The following is a 13,420-nucleotide window of genomic DNA, read 5'->3' on the forward strand; positions in this document are numbered from 1 at the left end:
TTGTAATTGAAAGAAGTCATCTTAACTCCTACCAAACTCAAAAGCAGTGTGTGCAAATAAGACAGAGTTGCTGTTTGTTCTTTCATATTTGACTAGAACAAAAAAAAAAAAAAAAAGGATAACAGCCAACAAGTAATTTTAACCATCTTTATTAATAAATTCTCAGAATATAGTAAAATAAAGTTGTACACCTCCTAGACTTTTTTGTACACAATTTACTCTTCCCATAAATTAAAAGTGAAGTTAAACCTACAACCGAGAGTAAAAGGGATTAACCATAAAAACATGTGATGTGTGAGCATGCTAATACAATTGGAGGCTATTTTAACAAATAAACAAGTATTTCCACAGGAAATCTTGATCAGACTGTGTACCACAAATAGGCCTTTAAAAACACCAGATAATACAGGGACTGCAATACACAATTGTTTTATTATTATTTTTTTTTTTTTTTAATTGATTAAGCTGATATTGCACAGCGATAGGCCGCGCAGGGTGCCCTAAGTTTTCATTTAACATTCTTTAATTCCAAACATAGTTAGACAAGACATTGGTGTTACAGTGAATTAACTTTTTCCTATTGTCAAAGCAGAATTTTAAAATAAAAGAGCAGAAACAGTTCTTCGATCTGCTTAGTTGAATAAAATAACACCAGATGTTAGGCAAAATTTATGGCCCATTCTGTGAGTTTGATGAAAAGTCTCTGGGTTGCATCTGTTGTGGTGGCACACCAGGACCTGGAGGATAGTCCCTTGGGCCCATATGTGGTGGTGGACCTTGCGGGCCTGGATAGTCTCTCATGCCTGGTGGGGGACCGGTCCCGGAAGGCATATTTTTGGGTGGAAAGGGATAGTCCCGAGGTCCATGTGGCAGTGGAAAACCAGAGGGCACATCTCTCATTCCAGGTGCAAAATCCCTTGAGCCAGGTGGGTAGTCTCTGTGCGGTGGAGGTGGTCCACGAACTACATTACATAAAAGGAAAAAAAAAAAAAAAGTTTTAGGATTTGAGATTTACTGAGATTTAACATGCTGTTTTAAAATATAGTTTTTCAAAACATTTTCAAATTTTTGGGTTACATGATTTGTTTATTTTGCAAACGCCTTTATCCAAGGCGACTTACAGAGACTAGGGTGTGTGAACTCTGCATCAGCTGCAGAGTCACTTACAACTACGTCTCACCCGAAAGACGGAGCACAAGGAGGTTAAGTGACTTGCTCAGGGTCACACAATGAGTCAGTGGCTGAGGTGGGATTTGAACCGGGGACCTCCTGGTTATAAGCCCGTTTCTTTAACCACTGGACCACACAGCCTCCTGATTCATGTTGCTTGGCACTTTTCCAAAAAGGAAACAAACACAAGCCAGCTTGCACTAAGATTGAAAAATTCTATCATTACAAAAAATGTGGTATAACAAAAAATGCTTAATAAAGTATTACCAGTCAGTGGTGGTGCAGATCCATATGGCCTGGGACCATAGGGTCCTCTGACTGGATGTGGAGGTCCATAGCGAGGGCCTGGCGCAGGTAGAGAATGCCCAGCTATGGGCCGAGGGGCATGTCCATTTGGAGGCCCGGTCATCGGTGGAGGGGCAAATCCTTTTGGTGGAGGTGCTGGACCACTCGCTGGCGAATTCATGATCGGAGTCCCTGGAAATGATGGTGGGCCTTCAGCTTTAGTGTTCATCTAAAAAAAAAAAAAAAAAGAATTAATCCCTCAATTAGCTTTATGTAAACAAAGCAGGTGTGTACTTGATAAAACTTGCATGAACCATGCCTTGCTCACGGTTAGTGGTGTATGTTAGAATCCACCTTTCTTGTGTGTTCCCCATACAAATATATGCACTTTTTATAAAGCATGTCAGTCTCCGGGATCAGTTACATACACCATGCAACGCTGCTCTGCATACTCACAGTATCTGGTTCTTTTGGTGGGGAAGGACATGGGGAAGAAGATAAAGCCTGAGGATCAACAGGATTTTTTTCAACATGGTTTTGCTTTTGAACAGAATAGGAAGAGGAAAAAATGAAAAATAAGCCAGAGACAGTAAAAGAATGAAGAAAAGAAAATACAGGGTAGAGCTACAAGGAGAGACAACTTTTATTACTAAATATCTCTATAAAACCATCTCACTGACTTACCGATCCATCCAACTGAATATTAGGCGAGGAAGTCCTTGGGACACTAGAAATCAATTGTGGGGCACATACTCCAACATCTATAACATAAATAAAATGTAGTTATCTTATGAGGCCAAAATAATCAAGTTATCTGCAAAAATACATAGCACCTTGAATGTGCATACCTGCTCTGAATGGAGGTGGAAGTCCATGCTCTCCAGGGACATGGAATCGTCCTGAAGTTTCAGATGGGGGTCTTCTTGGACCAAGCTGACCATCCATGTGACCTGTGAAAGTTATTAATTTTAACATAAATGCAAGATTGATCGATTCATCAACCAAGGAATGAATTTAACAAAAGTTAAGTGACAAAAAATGATGCGAGAGAAAAGTAAAACTGCATCCACACTGGATGCGAGCGAATAATTTAGAAGTCACTGCAGTCAAATGGGAGTATCCACACCAGCAGCGAGCAAAGCGAGTGACGTCGCTTTGAGAAAATTTCATGTCGTTAAAATAGAACGTTTCTTTTTTTTTTTTTCATTGTGTGACTGGAATGAAACTGACCAATCAGAAGCAAGGTTAACACCTTTGACACAAGTCAAACACATCACACCTGAAAACAAGTTAATCATTTTATGTAGTACCAGTAGTCGTGGCTTGCAGGTGGTGTATTTAGCAGCACCGAGACATTTTCTTTCCGATTATGCAAGTTGCATAAATATAGGTTTATTGAAAAACAAAAATAAACCGGACCACAGTCTATCTATACAGCATTAAAATGAAAACTGTGCACTTTGCTGGCTTTTAAAAATGACAAAAAAGGTCCAACATTTTGTTCACTGAAATTGTTTTGTGGCACAAATCTTTGACAAGAAGAATGTCTTTAAATACACATAAAGTGAACATATGCATAGAGAGATTCACCAAACAAACACAAATATTGTCGAGGTCCTACTATTCTATAGATTGTAAAACAAAATTAGCAACACGTTTGCATTCTATGTGACACATCCCAACATTACCAAGACCATAGTTTGATTATGAGCCATATCTGTTCACCGGACTGTTTTAAAAGGAAAAACTAAATAAAAGTCTTGCGTCTTGCCATGGAACATGACCTTGTTCTATGTATAATTATTCAGAAGTAAATTAAGTCAGTCAGAGCTCAAACGCTCACCCATGATCTGATGCGTTGGTCTTCAATAGCGTTTACGATAAAGTAGAAAAATAGATTTGCAGAATGGCATCGGTAACAATACAAGGTAAGTGGTGACTTGTGCATAATAACACAGATAATTATTACTGATTATGTATGCTTAACAATGTAATAATAATAATAATAATAATAATAAAGTTACACTTTAAAATACTTAAAAGTTAATAACAGGGATCAATGAAGGAATTTGTAAAGAAACACAATTGAGATTGCAGTAAGTTGTATATATAAATGCATAACAATAAAATAATTGTTGAAAAATCAGTTCAATTATACTACTATTGTCCAGCTGTCTGCTGACAGCTGGAGATGCACTGGGCTTCAAATCAAACTACTACTGGTACCACGAAGAAAAAAATAATAGCACTACGAGTACAACTCACAATTATTACCGATATATGAGAACAATAAAACTGTTGGATAAATAGGGATGTTCTGATCTATAGATTTTACAAGTCCAACCTTTATTTTACAAAAGAGTTGCTGGAGGTGAGGGTGGTAACCTTTTATCAAAACAAGACCTGTTTTGTAATGGGACAGCCCATCTCTAGTTTGTCCAATAGGAATGCATGGGCGGGGTCATGTATTTATTGGATCGTTTCCAAGTAGCGTCTGGTGTGGACTGACATTCGGCGACTTCGCTCGCTTGCATCGTTCGCGTCCAATGTGGATGCAGCTTAAAGTTTAAAATGAACACATTTTAATTAAGTTTTAGGACATTTTGGACAGTATGTCCTCCTAATTATTTTTATATATATATATATATCTATTACTGAGGTGACATTCTGAGTTAACAGACAACTAGGCAAATTAAGTAGCTTGTTTTATAATATACATCCCCCCCTACTCAAACAGCACATAAAATTGTAATATAAAATCAGTTTTGTTACCTAAGAACTGGATTAAAACTAAATAAGTGCTGCTACAACCACTGTAGCTCTGTGGTGCTATTCTAATGAGTATAGTGGCTCTGTAATTGTGAATCCATTAGTTAGTGTAAAACAGACACCATGCGATACTTCATACTTGACCAAAAAAACCAGCTATGGCAACATTTTTTTTTTTTTTTTTATTTAATTACATTATTTAAATTTTTTTTTTTTATATTTGTGGTTTGTATTTGTTCTATTATTGATCATCTAAAATAGACTTGTTCATAACAGTCAGATGATAGTGGCAGAGATTGTGCCTAAAGTAATCTGTTGGCAGTCATGAAGGATCGTAAAAGCTACAACCCCCTTGTGGAGTTGGAGGTCTCCTTGCTACCAAGAATTACAAAAACATGCTATTTTTTTCTGCAGTTAGCTCCTCTAATCTTTAGCTCTACATATTGCTTATTGTAGGTAACTAAGGCCCTGTCCACACTATGCCTTTAAACCGTATTACTTGTATTTAAGCCGGCTTAAAAGTGCTAAATACAGTTTGCGTCCACACTACACAGCATTTAATACCGTACTCGAGAACCAGACTCGAGACCACCTCAGGAGGTAGTCTCGAGTCCGGTTCTAATTAGATTGCATCAGATCGTGTGGTTTATCAGAAGTGTGGACTCTGTAATACCAAACTACATTTTTTGTGTATCCTCCAATATCCCAAAATGCTTTGTGGTATGTTTGGCGAAATACTCAGAGCAGGCGCCTGAAGGACTTGCTATCAGTGTACACACCGCACGCACTAGGTATTCATTTTTATGCTTCAAAAAATCTGTCAGGACATTTCTGTTAAACTAGTGGGGAAAATAACAAAAACACAACGTTAAATTAGGCGACTGCAAAAATGAAATGCGAGTTAAAAGTAGGATCGGGGATGAACAAATTACATAATTTGTCAGCTCTGCTTGAAATAAAATTAAGCGGACCAGAATTAGGCTCAGGCAAGATATGAAGGTAAAAACAAAGATTGTTTTGTAATTAACAGCTTTTTCTGAGTTTAATTATAAAACAGAATCAGCTCAACTTGTTTAAAGGGACCTCACCTGATTAAAAATAAAACCTGAAAACTTCAAGCCCTACTTGTGTCTGTGTGTGTGTGTTCAGATTTACTTTTTCCGCAATACTTGTTATATTTCATTTATGCAATATGGACCTCTGTTAATATGGGGCATAACACATTTTTTAAAAATAAAATACAGTGCATGGTGGGATACTATCGTATTAATTTCCACGGTTCGTTGCGCTGCTGGGAATTGTAACTGAACTATTCTAATGGTGTGTGGACGCAATAAGCCTGACTAAACATGAAACGGTACTTCAGTGTGGACGCTTTGAGCTTTATTAATTAGAGCGGTTTTGAGTACGGTTCTCGAGATCGGTTATGTAGTGTGGACAGGGCCTAATATGTTGGCATTTACTTTGAAACACAATCTAAATTAATGTATTGTTAAAGCAGATACACCCCTCTGTTTTGAAACGATTAAAAGCAATTTAATAATATGAGTTTACTGTATTCCTTTCTTAACACTTACTCTACTCTATGTACAAGGTAATTCTGAAGCTACTTGACCACACTGCACTTCTGCAGTAGAAATGTTAAGAAAAGTTTAATGTTTTCTTTCATTTTTAATGACGGAACTACTTTAATAAATGTCAGTAGTTTAAAAATACTTTTAAAAGGTGTTGGCCCATATTGGTTGTCTTAAAATCCTTCTGACCATCATTTGGCATCTCCAACTGAAAAACAGAATTGCTCTGTGGTGAATGCTCTCCTTTTAACATGCACCTTGAATATTCAGTATCTCTATAATATACTCACAAAAAAAATATGGTTGGGGTTATAATTCAACCGGTACTATCTGACTTACCAAATGGTTCTCTTCTGCCCACAGGAGCAGATGGAGGGCGCCCAGGGCCCTCAATCATTGGTGGGGGTGAGGGGGCACCTCCACTCACAGGAGATGGGCCATAGGAATCGTCACGGCTCAGTGTGCCTGTTTTTAAAAAACAAAACAAAAAAAAAAACACAATTACGATATCATATGATCAAGGTGATGCCAAAACAAAAACACAAGGGGAAAAGATAAAAGGAAAAATGAACACCTTTCTCATTAGTGAATATGTGAAAATGTATAAAACACAAGCTCTTACCTCTACGTGGTGGTGGGATCTGTCTATCTTGGCGGCCAGGGGTTGGTTTAATTAGAGAAGGTCTTTGGATTTCTGTGAGCTTGTCATTAACTTCAACTAGTCTGGGGGAGGGGGAAATAGGAAGAATACACTGGCAGTGGCCACCTTTTTAAATACATGAATTTACTAGAAACAATACAACATTTGCTAGAATGCATTACACATTGTTTGAACCTAAAACAAATATGCCTGCTAACCAGTATTTAACTGATGATACCAATAGTTGAACTTGACAAGTAGAAGCATAATATACAGCTTTGAAAAGTGATAATGATAATGCGCAATCGCTCCTTGTTGCATTCCCAGGAGGGAACTGGTCCACAGCTTGCAGTGCACTAAACAAAAATCTGTTCTTAAACACAGATTACTATATTACAGCACATTTACCTCAATATGATTTGCCCACAACCAGAAAACAGAAACTAAGCAGAATGAACCATATGTTTATAGAGGAAGAAGTAGCCTAAGTTGCTGTCTGTTACTGAATTTTGCTAGTTCCTGGCATCACACAGAGAACAAGTGAAAACACACAAGTGCTGTGCTCTTTAACAATTTCATTTTACTTGGCATTGTTCCCCTCAATAATTTTCTGATCTTACCACAGCTTCAGCCATGGTTCAGTCACCATTTGATCCTGTGTTCCTAAACGATACTGAACATGTATTAAAATTGCTGGGTTTTATTTGACTCTGAGCTTAATTTTAACCAACTCGTCAAAATGGTTTGAAAAACAGCCCAGACCAAGGCTCTGCTGAAACCCTGGTCCATGAGTTTATTTTTTCACAACTGGATTATTGTAACCCGCTGCTCACTGGGTCTACCAAAATCCCCCCTGTCAAAACTCCAGTTGGTGACCAGTCTTGACTCGTAGCAGGTCTATAGAGCACATTACATCGGTCTTGAGAAGCCTTCATGGGCTGCCTGCTTCAATTAGGATGGATTTGAAGATCGTGTTGTTGACCTAAGATCCTTCATGAGCTAGCTCCTCAGTATCTTTCAGACGTTGTCTGAATACATTCAAGCCTGTTCTCTATGCTCTTCTACTGCAGGGCTATTGACCATCCCAAAGGCTTAAAGCTGTGGGGATAGAGCATTCCGGTCCTGTGCTCCCTATTTGTGGAATTTTCTACCGAAACATATCAGGGACTCTGTGCCATTTTAAAAACCTAATTTAATAAGGCACTTCACTTTATTTATTTATTATTTGTAGAGCGCTTTGAGGGGTTTCACAGAAGGCACTTTATAAGCCTATTGTGCTGTATTGTATTGTTTAAAAACACTTTAGGACATTAACCACAAGGGCCAAGTACAGTCAATTCTCATTAAAACAAACTCAAATTGCATTTACACATGCTGCTGCCAGCTAAACGGTACTGATGGAAACTGATCGATGCACATTGTATTACGAGTCAAACAGTAAATTCAGCTCTTAGCAGGACACAATGGATTCAGTTGCAAGAAAGCAAGGGATTAATATAGTTAATGCACTGTTATAAAGCTGAAACAAGATTTTTTTTTTGCTGCCCTCCAAGCCAGTTTGTGTTTACGCTGTCTCGAGTTGACAAGCACGGTGCAAAAAAACATGCCAGATTAGATTATTTTGGCATCGACTGAAAAACGCACAGCAAGAACTGTTTTTGGAATGCTATTTTGTAAACTACCAAATACTGTATTACAGTGCTTGTTTTACAAGAAGTTTCACCTATTTCCTTTGTATAGTAGACATACAGTATCGTACTTTGGTGTTTTAGATGCACTGACGTACCTGGCATTGTTAATTTAGAATGCCCCAACATTAATAAAGCAACTACAATGTAGTATAACAACTCTCTGATATTTTTTACATATCCAATTTAATTGGTTCCAGGGATCCAATAAATGACAGGTTCTATTGCATTAGCGCTTACTTATGCAATTGGTTTTTGCAGCCTTTTTGAAATTATTTTTTTTATTCAATTGAATTGCAATTTTAGTACAGTCCACTGTTAGTGTATGTTTTTCTATACTGTGGTATGGATTTTTGGCACTGATTAGGAAGTGAGGAACAAGCTTGTTCAATGCAGATACTGCTTTACAATACTTCTACTGTATTGTGTTTTACATATATTATACTTCTCTCTCTAATGTGACAATGATACTACCAACACAGAATTACCAAATTTCAATTTGGAACCAACTCACTTTTGTCTTAGGTTTGCAGTTTCTCTCTTCTCTTCCACCAACGCCCTTTCAGCAGCTCGTGCATTAAGCTGTTGAAAATAAAGTCAAAATGGTCAGTATTAAGCCTAAATATCAAAGCAATTTTGCGAATTGACAGCATTTGACACTTCAGAAATATTGAAAGAAATTCAAATGACAAATGTTTCGACAAAGTATTTAACGATTTCTAGTCAAGGCACTGAATTTTAGATTTTTATGTATTTAATTTTTAGAGTATTTAATAGATATGGACAGGAATTTAACACTTACCCAGTTTTCATGTGCTTTTTTTTCATGAGACGAGATCTAAAACAAAAACAAAACAAAAAATTATTGTTAAGCAAGTCAAAAAACGTAGGTATGGCTGCAAGCAAGCAGTCAAAAAATCAAGATGCAAAATCAAGTATATGACAACTCGGTTCAACTAGCCCTTTTTACAGAACATCACTAATAAAATGTGTTGTCCAATGTACTTCTCAGAAGTGACGTGTAAACCTTATAGCTACATAGTAAAATTGTAACCCTAGTTGGAACCGCAGTACTATTACCAAAAAAAAAAAAAAAAACACTTGAGATTCTGAAATAGAAAACATACTTGATTTTTGTAAGACCGCTCTGTTTTTTGTAGTTCCTCCTCGATTTGTTGAATTCTTTCTTTGTAAATCTTTAATTCTTCCACTACTTGCACAGCCTTGCCATCAACTTCAGATAGTTTCTGCTCCTTATCACGGCGCTCATACTCTTCCTGTGTTAGTTTTCTGTAAACCACCAAAAATTATTATCCCAGGGCGCGAAATATCTGACGGCACCGGCGGCAATTGCCGCAGTGCCCAAGCTGCTTGCCGCAATGCCACTCACATTTAAAAAACAAGCCTTACGGCAAAACTGCCTGTAAGCCCGCCCGCCCGTCATTGCCACCGGTGTCCGTCAGCACCAGCACATCTGATCAACCCATTCACAAACTTGCTCAGCGTCAGCTGGCCCATTCTGTCACAACTCAATTTAATTCTGTCTAATCTCGTCCTGCGAGAAAATGACTCATCATAATGTATTATTGTCGCCATTGTTTTTACTGTGCACCTCACAGCACTAAGCCACGAGAAAGACGTACTTGAATGGCAAACAGAGGGAGGGATGCTATTATGTTAGACTGAGCTCAATATGACCACGCTTCCAGATATTTTCAATCACACGTGTTCACTGGCAGTGTCACTGTGTGATTTTCCCATCTGTGAGCACCATGCCAACTCAAAAACATTTAAAAAGAAAGAAGGGAAGGAAGGAAGGAAGGAAGGAGAGCTGTCTAAAGCAGCAGCAAAGTGTTCTCAGATTGACTTAATGTTCGGGTAAGAAACGGGCGCCCCCGACAATAATAATAATAATATTAGTGTGAACTTACAGTTGTCAAGAACTGCAGAAAGGACGAGACTAGACAGAATTAAATTGAATTGTGAGAGAACGGGCTTAAAATTGCAATACTTTAAAATGCAACGGTGCAATACACATTGCTAATTTATAAAGACATTTCAATGGCCATTGCTGTTTTGTAATTTGGTGTTATCCCCCCCAAAACACCAAAGCTAAAAATGAACACACAATAGATAGATAATTATTAGGTTTTGCTCAAATTATTACACTAAAAAAACAAACAAAAAAAAAAAAAAACCCGAGCAAGTAGCAGCTCCTTACGTTATAATTTCATTTATTTGTGTGTAATACATTCTCACTACCTTACGTACTTCTGCTTTTTAACTAGTAAAACGTGTGCTTTCACGAAAGGGGTTAGAATGTGTATGCTTAAAAACAGCATACCTTCTACCCCGCCTGAATCGAGTGTCCAGCAATGCACCATAACAAAACTGCAGATCCTTTGCCACTGTAAATTTCAAGAACTGTGAAACTGTATAAAGTCTCTCAAATGTAAATATCTAACATTATGTATTTCCAGCTGTTCATCATTGTGATGCAGAGCACTCTCCATTGCCTGACGAAGTTTCTATTTCAATGAATCAAACCACTGTCCTCAACCATTCACCAGCAGATAGCTGTTTGAATACTCACTGCTGGAGCGCATTCTCTTTCTGTTGGTACAGCTCATTCATGATCTCCAGTTTCTGTTGTATGGTCTTGAATTCATTTTCGAGATGGGACTTCTCGCTGCTCAAAGCAGCATGATCATGCTCCAGCTTTTGTATTTGCTCTGAAAAAACACAAAATCAAGATTTAGATACTTTTCTAGAATGTGTTTAGAGCAGAAACTTTCAACATGAACACAAGGGTTAGAGTTTTTCAAGCTACCTTCCAGTTGATGTCTGGAATTTTCTTCATCCAGTAGTTTTGCCCAATATCGGTCTCGTTCTTCTTCAACAATTGTCAGAGTTGTCTTTATCTATATTAAATAAAAAAATACATATATTTTGAGACAGCAAAAAAATACAACTGGAATCATTCTTATAAAACAATCAGTTTCCAAAGATTCCAATACTGTGTTAGTGCGTTTACACTTAACTCAGACCTGAACTGGCTCAGAGTTGATCGGCTCAGAAGATTATCATTTGAGCCACCCGTTTAAATAAACACAGACCTGAGCCGGCTTTGGCCCAGTATGCGCGAGCATAGACCGTGAACTGTAGCGAGTGTCCAATGACGTCATATAAGCCACCCCTTGCGTGAAGACATTTCCCCTCCCCAAAACACAGAGGTGGAAGTGGTTTAAAAGTAAAGTGTTTTTGGACCTGAAGCGAGTGCTTATACATCTATTCACATACCAGATTTCCAGAGTGAAAAACTGGGAAGTTGTTTTTTTCTCCAATTCATTTGCTGCGTAGCAACTCTGAAGCCGTTAAAATAACAGCAGGGTTCTCCCCAGGCCTTTTCAGCCAGGTGTGACGCCCGGCAAAGTGACTGTCACCGCCCAGTTGAAAAAAAACCCCCGATCCGCCCGTCTTGCAGATGCTACTGTGCCTTTAACAATAAGGATCGATTGCGCTTCTAGAAGACTAGATCACTTGTGCATTTTTGGGTGAAAAAAAAAAAAAAACACTAAGATTATTTTCGGCTATTATCATTCAGTCCATTTGTTGTCGTATTATTGTACGGTACGGTTATATATAGTACATAATAGCTATACATATGCACCAGTAAACAAGTGTATTCGTTTTGTTGTGATATCGTAAAAAATATGTACCCAGGTGCTTGTGAGAGATATTGGGGTTCATGTATAGAGGCTGTACGCCTTTAAGAAGAAAGTCGTGATGGGATCTCAGCTGACACACAAATGCTTAAGTGCAGAGGTGCTAGATTATTTTACACTCCTGTTTCATGCAACAGTTATGATGGTGACCAAACGTGTGCGAGTACTGTTATGGTTAAAATGAACAGCGTTCAAAAAATGTAGAACAGTGAAAAAACTAAAATGGACGTACATTAACAAAATGCCCTGAAAACAATTTAAATGAAGCAATAAGCTCAACAATTAAGCTAAAAAGGAAGTGAAAAGGTTACCGTTTTTTATTTTTTTTGTGAAGACAACACATTATTCAAATTCTTTGTCGTATTATATATTTAAGGTAAGGCAAGTTTATTTTTCCGTTAAAAGTGCTCCCGGCTATGTTCGCCGCCCGGCTGTACAGAATTCCTGGGGAGAACCCTGTAACAGTTTATAATAACAATCATAATTTAAAAATTAAACATCGGGTGTATTTATTGCAGATCATAATGTGTTTTCTTTCTATTCTCATCTAATCAAAACATATTAAAAAAGTACAAAAAAGAGATTGGAAAAAATAGATCAGCTATTACCATTTAAACATGTTATATACACACTCAATTATTAAAACACATAATGCAAAAGATTGTTTATTTTATTTTGAATGGCGCCAACACAACATAATAAATTATTCTGCTGTTAACTTGCTGAGCACACCAATACAGTTTTGTACTTTTAAAAATGTAAATACAATAGCAAAGCCGAGATGGTTTTACGATTTCCAACCGGCACACAAAATTAAGGCTGAAAACTGGGACAATCACAGTTTTTCCAGGATGTAAGGTAACCCTATTCACATCACAGCACTTACGATGTTTAATTGATTAAACTTCCACAAGCTTGCAGCTTTATTTTTCAAATTGTATAATTATTCACGTCATTAGGGAAACCTTTAATTTTCTCAATGACTGTACTGTAAGGATTTGTTTAATTCTAGATAGAGGTACCCACAAAATCTAACATTTCCTCATATTGATACAAATCAAAATACAACCACAGGTTATATTTGTGGATGTGTGTGAAAAATAATACTTCAGAAAAGTTTTGTGGCAACTAGACTGGTTTCACATTTATCACAGGACCTATACATTGTTTCTTCACATTATTCTCACAGATATGTTTGTATTTTGGGATTAAAAATCCCAACTTCCTGTTGCTGTTGTCTGTGCCTGTCTCACGCTAGCAAACACCACAGTAGACCAAAAAACAAGACCAAAGCCATCGCAGTGATCCCTCAGGAGCAGGCCATTTTTAGGACGGCTGAACCTGGGCTGGCTGCGTTTACACTGCAAAAAAGACCTAAGCCGTCTCTGAGTCGCCTTAAAAAAAGAAAAATTTAAAAAAAATTAAAAAAAAGGGTAGTGTAAACTGGGTATGAGTGTAGTCCACAGCAAAAAGTGAACCAAGTAACAAAATGTAAGTAGATACAAACATATTATGTTGCGAGAACGATGCAATTCTTATTAACTTAAATTAATGAAACCATTTGGGGGG

At 37.5% G+C, this 13,420-nt stretch overlaps 1 protein-coding gene across 2 annotated transcripts in view; it reads right to left on the reverse strand.

Moving 5' to 3' along the window:
- Window positions 1–133: 133 nt before the first annotated feature.
- LOC117411395 (transport and Golgi organization protein 1 homolog) overlaps window positions 134–13,420 on the reverse strand; it is a 30,687-nt gene continuing 17,400 nt past the window's right edge. The window contains exons 17-28 of one of the 2 annotated variants that reach the window (XM_034018854.3): window positions 10,957–11,047; window positions 10,720–10,858; window positions 9,254–9,416; window positions 8,929–8,964; window positions 8,641–8,708; window positions 6,421–6,521; window positions 6,138–6,263; window positions 2,304–2,405; window positions 2,140–2,216; window positions 1,912–1,995; window positions 1,438–1,684; window positions 134–962 (exon numbers count right to left, since the gene is read on the reverse strand). In XM_034018854.3, coding sequence (XP_033874745.3) covers window positions 670–962; window positions 1,438–1,684; window positions 1,912–1,995; window positions 2,140–2,216; window positions 2,304–2,405; window positions 6,138–6,263; window positions 6,421–6,521; window positions 8,641–8,708; window positions 8,929–8,964; window positions 9,254–9,416; window positions 10,720–10,858; window positions 10,957–11,047 — 1,527 coding nt within the window. In that variant the 3' untranslated portion in view covers window positions 134–669. The remainder of the gene's footprint in view (window positions 963–1,437; window positions 1,685–1,911; window positions 1,996–2,139; window positions 2,217–2,303; window positions 2,406–6,137; window positions 6,264–6,420; window positions 6,522–8,640; window positions 8,709–8,928; window positions 8,965–9,253; window positions 9,417–10,719; window positions 10,859–10,956; window positions 11,048–13,420) is intronic. The other variant, XM_034018855.3, reaches the window with a different exon arrangement.

The sequence above is a fragment of the Acipenser ruthenus genome, chromosome 6, assembly GCF_902713425.1.
Source record: "Acipenser ruthenus chromosome 6, fAciRut3.2 maternal haplotype, whole genome shotgun sequence".
Taxonomy (NCBI): domain Eukaryota; kingdom Metazoa; phylum Chordata; class Actinopteri; order Acipenseriformes; family Acipenseridae; genus Acipenser; species Acipenser ruthenus.